At 34.2% G+C, this 12,202-nt stretch overlaps 1 protein-coding gene across 9 annotated transcripts in view; it reads left to right on the plus strand.

The window, feature by feature from the left end:
• The window catches only part of LOC123533430 (5'-AMP-activated protein kinase subunit beta-1-like), a 47,225-nt gene that overhangs the window by 16,937 nt on the left and 18,086 nt on the right, over window positions 1-12,202 (plus strand). For 5 of the 9 annotated variants that reach the window (XM_045315077.2, XM_045315071.2, XM_045315104.2 and 2 more), the window contains one exon: window positions 9,423-9,546. In XM_045315077.2, coding sequence (XP_045171012.1) covers window positions 9,423-9,546 — 124 coding nt within the window. Of the gene's footprint in view, window positions 1-9,422; window positions 9,547-9,622; window positions 9,744-12,202 lie in introns of all 9 variants that reach the window. The other 4 variants (XM_045315092.2, XM_045315084.2, XM_045315111.2 and 1 more) reach the window with 1 other exon arrangement.

The following is a 12,202-nucleotide window of genomic DNA, read 5'->3' on the forward strand; positions in this document are numbered from 1 at the left end:
CACCGCTTGAGAAGTAATACAGTTTGAATTCTAAAATAATTTTAATAAGACATCAACAAAAATGTAGGCAGTATTCTATAAAAACTGCCGAATTTTCATATAATCACTCGTAAAATTTCAAACAGCGCGATCTCTATTACTTATTTCTTTCTTAAAGTAAATAAATGATACATAATATGGTCATAAAATTCAGACTTCTGACCAGAAAGTATAAAAAACAGAATTAAAAAATCTTAATTAATGAAAAAGCGGTAGCAATTTAAATACATGGAGTAAAACGATTTTTCGCAAACAGATTTAGCACGGCAGAATAGGTTACATGACCTCGTGAATGTAAATAGAAATGTGGCTTTAGAATAAAGCAGTATGATGTTGTTGCGGTTTTTAATTAAGTTTTAAATAATGAATCTTCGTACAAGTATTATTTTTGACACGACACTTTATTCGTGATATTGCACATTCGCTTTAAAAAATTAAAGAAGAAACTTTTTTATTGATTTAAGAAGCGAGGCGCGGTACGTTCAAACAGTGATGTTTCACATGGCGCGAAAACATGACGTAATGCCATGACAATCTCGGGCAACTATACCGCTTTGATCTCCACTTCAGATGCCATGATACCGACACACTTCTTTTAGCTTTTTGGAGGTTGTTAATTAATGATGAAAACAAGGCCAATTACTTAGCTTATAAACAGAATAATTTCCGATAATTTTTTTCTGCTTTCACAACAGGTGTTAGGATGATGATAATTGTGTCCAATTTTTGGGACACTTTTCAAATAATTATTTTCGGGAAATAATCTTGAGAAATGAAACTAACTAAATATTTTATGCTGTCCCAGACTTGGGAAAATACGGTAGGGATAGACTTTAATTATTATTCTATCACTGCAGTTATTTTGGAGAGCAATGGCTGTGTGCTGCTGACAAAAATAGGAAAGAAAAATAAAAATGTCTGCTGCAAAAAGGAAATTTAAGAGAACAAATATGCTTCCTCAAAAGGAAATGTAGTGCGCAAGAGATTGTATATGTTACTGTGTGTTACATTTAAAATTTACTTATTGTACATGTATAAAACTCTTTCATAAAAGTGACAATATTAAACATGTCAATTATAAGGGCAAGTGACTGTTCACTAAGGGCGAGTAGATTTTAGTGGTTACTAGTCCTGCAGGGCAAGTGGTGTGAAAAAAAGTTTCACCCTGCCTTAAACTTCACATAAAAAATAATTCTAAGCTAGGCTTGAACCAACGGAAAACCAAAGGTGCATATGTCGAAATATTCTGACGACATGTATTAATATTTGACAAAAGCCAAAGGGTATATAAAAGCTGTGTGTTTAAGTGTACAGATCTACCATCTAGTACAGACATATTGTATTGATAAGACAGTAGGCAAAGCAAAGACAAGGGAATTCTACTACTGTAAAGATGCGTATTCTGCTCTATCCTAAAAAAAAAAAGAAAAAAAAAATCGACCTACCTACCCTATTTTTTTCTGGCATGTCACAGGAAACATACATTTTTTTTTTGGCCTTAGCACAATTTAAAAAATTCTGTTTAGTCCTATTGCTTCATACAGGGTTTTGCTTTACTAAATACCTATAAGGATGAAAACTTAACAAAAGCTGTTGCTTAATGTATTTGCTATCACTGTTTTACTTGGTCCTAATTATATTAGGAGTGAGCTTGTCTGTTGGTCCCTTGGTTTTCATGGTTTCCAGACAATAACTCATGAAAGGCTTGACAGATTTAAATAATTTTTGGTACACGGTGTAACATCAGAAAATACAGGTCATGTTCGATTTTGAGGTCAGTAGGTGAAAGGTCAAGGTCACAGTGACCCTGAACAGTTAAACAGATTCTGGATGATAACCTGAGAACACTTGGGCCTAGGATCATAAGTTTTTGTACACAGGTGTAACATCATGAAATACAGGTCAAGTTCAGCTTTGAGGTTCGTAGGTCAAAGTTCAAGGTCACAATGACACAAAGACATTTAAACGGTTTCCAGATGATAACTTGAGAATGCTTGGGCCTAGGATCATGAAAATTAAAAGGGAGGTTGGTCTTGACCAACAGATGACCCTTTCTGATTTTGAGTGTCCCAGAACATTTAAACGGTTTCCAGACAATCACTTCAGAACGCTTGGGCTTAGGATCACGAAACCTAATAGGGAGGTTGGTCATGATCAGCATATGACCCCTATTGATTTTGAGTTCAAAAGGTCAAAGTTCAGAGTAACTCATAGTTTAAACCGTTTCCAGACAATAACTTAAGAATGCTTGGGCCGAGGATTATGAAACTTCATAGGGAGGTTGATCGTGACCAGCAGGTGAAACCGACTTTGAGGTCAGTAGATCAAAGGTAAAGCAAGTTGAGCTTTGACATTGGCTTATTTCTGTGACAAGGCCGTATTATGGGTGTATAATTTGTCACTCCTGTGACAACTCTAATTTTTACTTGGTCCCAATTTTTAGCCCACCATCATCAGATGGTGGGCTATTCAAATCACTCTGCGTCCGTTGTACGTCGTCCTTCCGTCCGTTAACAATTTCTCGTTATCGCATCTCCTCAGAAACTACTGGGGGGATTTTGACCAAACTTTGTCAGAATGAATACTTATACAGATGTAACCTGTGACCATTCCTCAGCTTCAAACATCACCTGACCTCAGTTTGACCTTGACCTCGTTTTGGACTTAGGTTGCTTTGTATCGACAAGGATGCCACCGGGGGCATCAAGCGTTTATTGAACGCAGTTCTTGTTGTGTTCTGAATTGAAATTTGACATTGATTTTTACCTAGTACGTACTTCCACATTTCTCAAGCTACAGCCTCCAAATTTGAAGCACATGCATAGTTTTGTGTACCGAAATGAACTTTGACCTTGAAATTGAACTAGTGACCTACTTTCACATTTCTCAAGCTACAGCTTTCAAATTTGGACCACATGCATGGACCACATGCACAGTGTTCTGTACCGAAATGAAATTGGTGGGCGCCAAGATCACTCTGTGATCTCTTGTTATTTTTACTGTATCTTACGTCACTGTTTATGTTGATCTGAGGGCAGATTTACATATTGTAGCTCAGATTTTCTCTTCACATATTAATGCATTACAATTTCTCTTACTACCTTATTGAGGTCAGATTATTACTTCCTTTCATCATATTCAAAATCATATTGTTCTTTTTGTCGTAGTGTACTGACTAAAGGTTAGGGTGTACAATATACTGACTAAAGGTTAGGGTTAGGTTTAACATAGGTTTAATTGTGTACATTCAATACGTGCATACACTTTGTGTGGGAGAATTAATGCTGACTGTTCACAGGAGAAAACATTACACTGGAGCAACTTAGGTCGTCATGTCTTAGGTCACACAGACTGTAACACAGTAAGGTCTTAGCATATTGCTAATTCACCACATTTACTAGCTTGACTACTTATTTATGTCGTCTGCAACAAAGCGGTGTGGAGACATATGAATTTTGTGTTGTCCTGCATCAAAAAGTTTGTCCACACAATTCTTCTGACACTGCAAGACTGGTTTACACAAAACTTCTCAAAAGTGATGATTGCCAAGTCTTGTTGTGCATATCGCTGGCATGTTCTGGTTCACTGATCTTCAGTGAAGTTATGGTGCTTGATTTGTCATCATGAGATGATGACCCCATGTGACAGTTTCCATAACTCTAGCTTAAATTTTGGCAAAATGATGCCCTTTTCCACTTTAGAACTTTGCTTTAACTTATTTCTTAATTGTATTGAATACTCATCTTCAGCATTGTGAAAAGGATACTATTTTTCTGAGACAGTTACGCTCCATTTCGGCTTTTGAAAATATTTGTAAAGCTTTTGTACAATGAATGTAAGCTACATGTAGTATAATGCTGAAGGGCCTCAAGTAGCCTAGCATGCTGTCATTAGACAGTTTTTGTATTAATCATATAGCAGTCAATGTTTCTCATTAATTTTATTGTGTATGTGGAACACATGTTTCGTTATGAAGGATTCTCATCAGTCCATTGGTGCTAGCCTATATTGGGTATTCTTTAGCATGAACATTTTTCATGCTTGATCAGGCATACTGGAGGGAAATATTTCAAACATATCAACGTTTGATTAGTCAAATACCGTACTAAAAGAAGAAAACCTACCCAATGTTGGGTGTGTGATCCATTTAAGCCTTTAATTTACTATGAAAGTTTGATTTGAAGAAAATGGTCAAACTTAATTTCTGTCTCAGTTCACTGGCAAAATCTGGAAAAATAAGATAACACTATTCTTCAAGTCGTAATAAAATTTTTCTGTGGTTTCAGTTAGTACAAAACACAGTGCTTTACATAAAATTATAAAAATTAATAAATCATTATTTTTCAGCAGATGAAGCAGTTTTTGGCTTTTTAAGTTCAATGCATGTTTGTTACAATGTACAAGTCTAAATAAATTATCTGTTCTGTTCTGCTCTGTTAATTTGAACAGTCTTAAAACACTTGTTAATTGCAAAAACTGTAGTAAGTTTCATTGTTTTCAATATAGTCTCAGTTAAATAAGGAACAAGGATTAGCTTTTTGATTATCATTTCCGTGATATGTCGACGCGTTTAAACTTTCTTGTGCCACTCTAGAGGTCACATTTTCATAGCCTTGGATCTTATCAGATTGATCAAAGTTAATCTTGGATGTTTGACTATGGACAGTTTGCGAAACAATGGCTTTTTCCATGTTTGCATTAAAAAACTAGGTCATGTTGTTTTAAAATTTGAGATAAAACAAGCGATTGTGACTGTCTATCTTATATGATGCCAATAATTTTTTCGAGTGTGTGAAGATCTTAATTCTGTAGAAAATGGGATGATTTTGGAAAGACAGTGGATATAAAATGTTCAACCTTGATGCTAATTGTCTATTTCGCCAGGTAATCATGATCAGCTGCCATCGTGCTCTATCATAACACTGTCGATCAGTAGTATGGTCTAATAATACAAAAGTTGGGAAGGGTTATTATATGAATGTGAATTTTACTTGTCATGGATTTATTCAAGGAAATTCCACAAATATCATGCAAAATATTGGTCAGTAATGTTACTTGATGGATTTAATTCTCAAGAGTACTGTACTCAACTGTGGTGAAAAAGCCCAAAATAAAGTCAGTAGTTCAAATAATAAAGAAAACGTTGACATCCTGGTTTTTTATGGATGATTAAATTTTTGTCATGCAAATTACTAATCAAAGTCTGTAAATCTAGACCAATTCAGAAATGCAAATGCGTCAAAAACTAGAGGTCGAAGTATTGTTAAAAATAGAAAAACTTGTGACATCTTGAGATGAAATATTCATGAATTTATGAAAATTTTTGGTCCAGAATTCTCACCTTAGAGGGAATCAGTTCAGTCAAGTGCACTTGAATCAAAAATACATGTCGTAGGTAATTAATTATGAAAATAAACCTATCTTTGAAAAATACATTCTTCTAGATGGGGAATATATTATCATGGATCTATTATTAAATCAGAATGATTCATATTGATGTGTATCAGTCAAGTTCTATACAGTGTTGATCAGAGTGTTTAGCAAAATACAAATGCAGAAGTCGAATATTATAGAAAAAACCTTGGACTTCTGAAGCCAATTTTTCATGATTTAAATTTTCTGAATTTCATCTTGATGTATTAAATCAGTAAAAGTTTTTGAAAATGTACATTGTATTGGAAAACAGTAGTATTAAATACATAAAAACCATTTGAACTTCAAGAGGTCATGACTGTTGAACGATCCCCTAAAATTGTCAGAATGTCACTTGATGAAATATACTAGCAAATAAATTGTTGTCAGTGCATAAAATAAATCAGTAGCATGGTCAATAATAAAAAAAAAATTGTGATCTCAGTGCAGAGGCCTTTTATTTTCATGGCAATTGTATACACTTTGGCTTCGACAATGTTCATTTGATGAAGTTAGATCAAATTTACCAACGGTTATGCGGTACAAAATAAACTAGTGTACATATGGTTACTTGAAAATTATTTAAAATCTTGTTTGCCCTTAAAGGCCACATTTTTTTCAATGGATGTTGCAAAAAATTGATCCGAATGTCACCTGATGAATCTAGGTCCACGTAGGTCAAAAACTAGGGCCAGTAGGTAAAAAATAGAAAAACCTTCTGACCCATCTAGAGCCATATTTTTCATGAGATCTTCATGAAAATAGTGAGAATATTCACCTTGATGATATCTAGTTAAAGTTCAAAACAGGGTCACGTACCTTCGAAAACTAGGTCAACAGGTCAAATAATAGAAAAACCTTGTGACCTCTCTAGAGACCATTTTTTTCAATGGATCTTCATGAAAATTGGTCAGAATTTTTATCTTGATAATATCTAGGTCAAGTACAAAACTGGGTCACATGAGCTCAAAAACTAGGTCACTATGTCAAATAATAGAAAAAACGACGTCTTACTCAAAACTGGGTCATGTAGGAAGAGGTGAGCAATTCAGGACCATCATGGTCCTCTTGTTCAAATATGAAGTTTTGCAGATAAATAAAATAAGAGAATATCAAGAATTCTAAGTTTTCTTTAATTAGATTTATCATTCTGCCATTGGAAAATATTGTTAGACGGTTATATTGATAATTTCTGAGTGGCCCATTTAGCAGAAGTTCATGTTTTCATAGCCCTTGAATTCTATCAGATTGATCAAAAGTTGAATGACCAGTTGGCCACTGTTTTTGTGACATATTGAACTGCTTTTGCATGCTAACACAAGTAGTGCTTTTTCCATGTTTTGACAAGTTTTAAAGTTGAAATTTCTAGGTCATTGACCTTTTGTTTTATTTTAAGTTTTGAGATAAAAATCAAGCAGATTTTCACTGTTCCTATCTTGTATATTATGATCAAATACATGTTTTTTTGTGACAGAAAGTGATAGAACTGTGAAATCATTAAATTCTGTGGGAAGAAAATTTTGTGGTTTTGGCCAAAATAGTATTTCATAGGGAAATGACAGTGGATATAAAAATTTAACCCTTGTCATGCTGGACACGATTGATTCTGCATTTGCGCCCAGTGTAGATCATGATCAGCTTGCACATCCGTGCAGTCTGATCATAATATGCACTGTTCGCCATTCAGTCAGTTAATGGTACTGTCCAAATTGAAAGATGGACGAGTTCATTATAGAAATTTAGCAGGGTAAGGGTTAACTATTATATTGAATGAGAATTTTACTTGTTCATTGCGATTTAATTCAACCAGGAAATCCACAAAAATTAGTCATCCCGCAAACATGATTGATTTCACAGTAATTGCTTTATATGATGATATGAGATGTGAAATTCTCCAAGAGTACTGTACTCCCAGCTGTATGGCCTGACAAGCCCAGAACAATAAATTGATCAGTCAAGTTCAAATAACCATTAAAGAAAACAGTTGCAACCTGTTTGTTTTATGCAAAGTAGATTAAATTTTCTGTCTTATGCAAATTAAGCTAATCAAAGTCTGTAAAATCTACAGACTCCATTCAGTAAATATGCATATATATGCAGTCTGTAACATTTCTAGAGGTTCTGAAGATATTTGTTATTCTAAAGAAGAAAAATTGTCACATCATTTTGGAGATGAAAATTACCATGCAATTATATAGATGAAGATTTTATGGTTTTTTACACTCAGTGAATTATTTATTCCTATCACACCAAGAGGGAATAGTTCAGTCAAGTCGCAGCTTGAATCAGTAAAATACAATTTTGTGGTAGATGTGAACTTTATTGAGAAATAAAACCTTATAACATTAACATTGGAAACTATAATAGACAATTCTTGTCTTGATGATGGTGATGAATGAACTATTATCATGACAAACTAATTTCATTAAATCAAGAGAATTTGATTAATTCATTATTGCATGTGTATGTATAAAGTCTATATCAGTGTTTTGAAACTCGACTTTGAGTGTTTAGCAAATACAGAAATGCGGGGAAGCCGAATTGATTTATAGACAAAAAACTTGCATTGTTTAATGGTTAATTTTTAACACTTTTTCTGCCATATTTCACATAGTGTTAATTAATATAGCAGTAAAAGTTATTTACTGAAAATGTACATTGTACTTGGAAAGAGTTTATAATACATAAAATGTTTCCAAATTTTGAAATACTTTGGCAAAGTAAGGTTTATCGGACTGTTGATCAGTGTCAGCCTTACAAAATTTTATAAAACTTTGATGTAAATCATCGAACTAGCAAATACATTTTGTTTGTCAGTGCTTGAAAGGAGTTTAAAATCAGTATGCATTTTGGTATATACAGTAAAACTTAAATTGTAGTCTCAGTGCAGAAACTGCAAAAGCTCTTGTTTATTTCAATGCAATTATACACTCTTTGCATTTAGGCGACAAATTTGATTTTGCCTGAAGTTGCACTCATTTAATTTTACTCTCAAGGTTTTGCCGTTACAAAAAGTATGTAACTTAACATGTTTAGTTAACAATATTTTAGTTTCATGATATACTGTGAAATCATTCATTTTGCCAGGATGAAATCTTTGGTTTTGTATGAAAATGGCCACATTTTTTTTTCAACTGTTGTAGATAAGGCCTAAAAAAAAAATTTTGTTTCCGGTAACATGCTCAAAAAAATTAGGGTATGTAGGTCGAAATTTTTTTTTGTATTTTTTTTTTTTTTTTAAGGAAGACTTCAGAAATTATTTTTTTGTCAAAAAATGAATACAAATAAGCGGGTTATGCCTTTAGAGCATCAGTAAGTTGATTTCTTACATCACTGGCCATGTTTAAAGCATAAAAAGTGTAGTTTTGCAACTTTTTGTTAAAAAGTTGAAATAAATATTCTCCAAGGCCATAAAAACATTTAGGGTCGGGCCAAAAATTTAGGGTAGGTCGGGATACCGGAAACAGACAATTATTTTTTACGCCTAAGTGTTATGGCTTGTTCAGACTTAATGATGTTGATTGATTCAGTCATGAAAAGTTTCTCCCCAATGAATGTAAATGATTTCACGGTACATATGACTTATTTTGATTTAAAAAATGTGAACAGAAGTTGGAAAATTCCTTAACCTTTAGCCTGCTGGCGGCAAGTGATTCTGCCTTTGCGACCATTGCAGACCAAGATCAGCCTGCACATCCATGCAGGCTGATCATGCTCTGCACTGTTCGCTCTTCAGTCAGTAAATTTTAAGTGAACACCCCTTTGAATAATAAGTGGTACTGCCCAAATTGAATGATGGACTAGTTAATTTTAGAAATTTTGCGGGCTGAAGGTTAAAATGTTTATGTAAATTTGTTGTAGTACATTGCTTTATCACACTGTCTAGTGTAGTTGGTCGTGACGTGCAATTGTTTGGTTTTACATTTATAAAAAAAATGTCTAGTTTTGGCATTGCAATATTTGCATTTCAGCCTTCTACGTCAAACAATCTCGGTACGTTAAATAACATAGTGACGGTGAAAAAATCCGACTTTGAGGTGTTTGAAGCACTTGCATTAGACAGTGTCAATACGTCAAGTTCTAAAAGTAAACCGAGTAAGTACCGCCTCCTACTCCCAAGCATGCATCGTTGTATTTTTTTTTCCTCCGTTTATTTCCTGTGTACTTTCAGCCTACGAATGCAAACAGTCTCGGATCTCTTAATAATGTAGTGACTGTGAAAAAATCGGACTTTGAGGTCTTCGAGGCATTAGCAATAGATAGCGTGAACACCACACATAAAAATAAACACTGTAAGTAGTATGCATGGAACTTCTTATATATATAATCACATTTATCCTCTATATATAGTATGTAGCCAGAAAAAAAAACGACCGTCATATTACTGGTAGTTAGATGAAAGAATGATGCAGAGTTAAAGGTATTTTGGCCCCGTTATGAGATTTGATAACTTGTGTTTAATTAGGTAATTTCTGTATATGAGTTCTGCATGTCTGGGCTTTTAAGGAAAGCTAGTGCAGGACTGAGATACATGAGAAGACGGGGAATTACCAATTACCGAGAAACAAAATCACTGAAAATTCCTATTTTCATAACGGGTCCACTACCTAAAATAATGAAACTGAAAGGGGAATATGCAACATTTGGTAACATTTCTTATTAGAAAGAACTAGGTGAAACATGAACACTAAATGAAAAAAGTATCAAAATCAGACAACAAAAACAAAAAAGTTGTAGCCATTTGAGTACCACCTATGTAATGAAGTGGCAGCCATTTTGGGCACAGTGACATTCTTTCCTTATGTGGGCATTGCCATATGTGGAAAATCAGTGAATAACGACTAAGAGAAACATATTTTGTGGGCCATAATATAATATGAACCCTAGTGTGTGTAAAAGTGTGAACTTTAAATCTAAGCTCCATGTTTGTGTTTTTCATAATTTTGCCATAAATATCTTATTGATAATGAATATATAAGGAAAGAACGATGACGTTGGCTGCCGTTTCATTAAATTGACAATATTTTAATTGCCATAACTTGTTTGTTTGTAGTCGGATTTTGCCAGTTTATATTTTGCATTAAATTCTTTGTAAATATATACATTAGTCAGATGTTGAATATTCCCCTTGAACTGAAAAAAAAAATCAGTATTGTAAAAATTTGAGATTTACTAGGCTAGATATGATTAAAAAGTTTTAATGTATTTAAATGTGGAAAAAGAGCATATGAAGTATGGACATTGTAGTGTTGTTTTAAATTTTCAATTGGGCATGATCCTGACCCAGCTCGTGTTCTGTGTTACAACCCCATTCCTGTATAGAAGAGTTAGCTAGTTGCATGCTAGTCTGTTTTGCATTTTTTTTTATGGGCCCGGTTTGATAAAACGTGACATGTGACAGTGCATGATTGTGTCTGTCCATTTTTCTGTCAGTACATACAGTAAGAAAGTTATTTGGCTAGAACAATAGATAAAAGTAATTCTGTTTGTTTCATTCCTTTTATGCATCTAAAAAGGACATTAAGAAATTGAGTCATATATCTACCCTACTGTAAGAACAGGCTCCTGTCTGTCAATTTCGTTGATAATATTTGTGTGGGAAGTATAACTTAATAACTATTACAAGGTGTTGACTTCAAACTTTGGATAAAGGTACGTTGCAATGAGATGATATGCAGAGCACAAGAAACGGTCAAAGGTCAAGGTCACAATTAGAGCTTGAAGTGTTGGTTATTTTATATTTCGTAAATGGAGCATAATTTAATAGCTGTACAAGGTAGAGATTTAAAAAGGGGCAAATAGGTTGTTCGAGAGAGACGATGTGCCAAACACAAGAATTGGATTGGTAGATGAAAGGTTAGGTCACAATTAGTGCTCAAAGGTCAAATCTGCCTGCCATATTTTACGTCCAGAGCATAATTTAATATCATTCAAGATGTTGACTTTTAACTTGGCATATAAGTAGCTGGCCATGCGACAAGATGCAAACCGCATGAACTGGTTAGTAGGTCGAAGGTAACAATTTGTGCTCAAAGGTCAAATCTGTCTGTCACATTTTGTGTCTGGAGCATCACTTAATAAACATTCATTCTATTGACTTAAAACTTGGAATATAGGTAATTGGGAATGAGAAGGTGTGCAGAGTGCATGAACTGAGTTGGTAGGTCAAAGTTCAAGGTCATGAATTGGGCTCAAATGTCAGATGTATCCATAATATTTAGTGTCAGGAGCATAGTTGAATAACCATGCAAGGTATTGCCTTTGGCATATAGTAGGTTTAGATGGGAAAACATGCAAAGCACATAAAATAGATAGGTTAAATGTTGAGATCACAAAATAGTCTCAAAGGTCAAATCTGTCCGTTATATTTCATGTTTGGACTGTTGAAGGTATTGAGTTGAAACTTGGAATATGTTGTTAGTGATTAATCAACATTAAGAATATTATAATTCACTTTACTGTTCCCAACCCAACCCCCCATATTAACTCGAGTGCCACCTCCCCCAAAATTATTTTTCACTTTTAATTTCTTGTGCCTTAGTACCTCATCACGGCTGCTGCACAATATCCTACACCTGCTCCAACCCCCACCCAGTGCCACATAACCCCCCCCCCCCCCATTACCCCCAACGCACAAAGTTTTTGTTTATATTTTGCTTCCTCCTTCACTTTAAAACTTTAGGTGTATATTTCCCTTCTTTGCAGAGGTCTTGTTTGGTCTTGATGTACTAACAGTGTCCTGAATTTCCTA

Source organism: Mercenaria mercenaria, chromosome 1, assembly GCF_021730395.1.
Source record: "Mercenaria mercenaria strain notata chromosome 1, MADL_Memer_1, whole genome shotgun sequence".
Classification (NCBI taxonomy): Eukaryota; Metazoa; Mollusca; class Bivalvia; order Venerida; family Veneridae; genus Mercenaria; species Mercenaria mercenaria.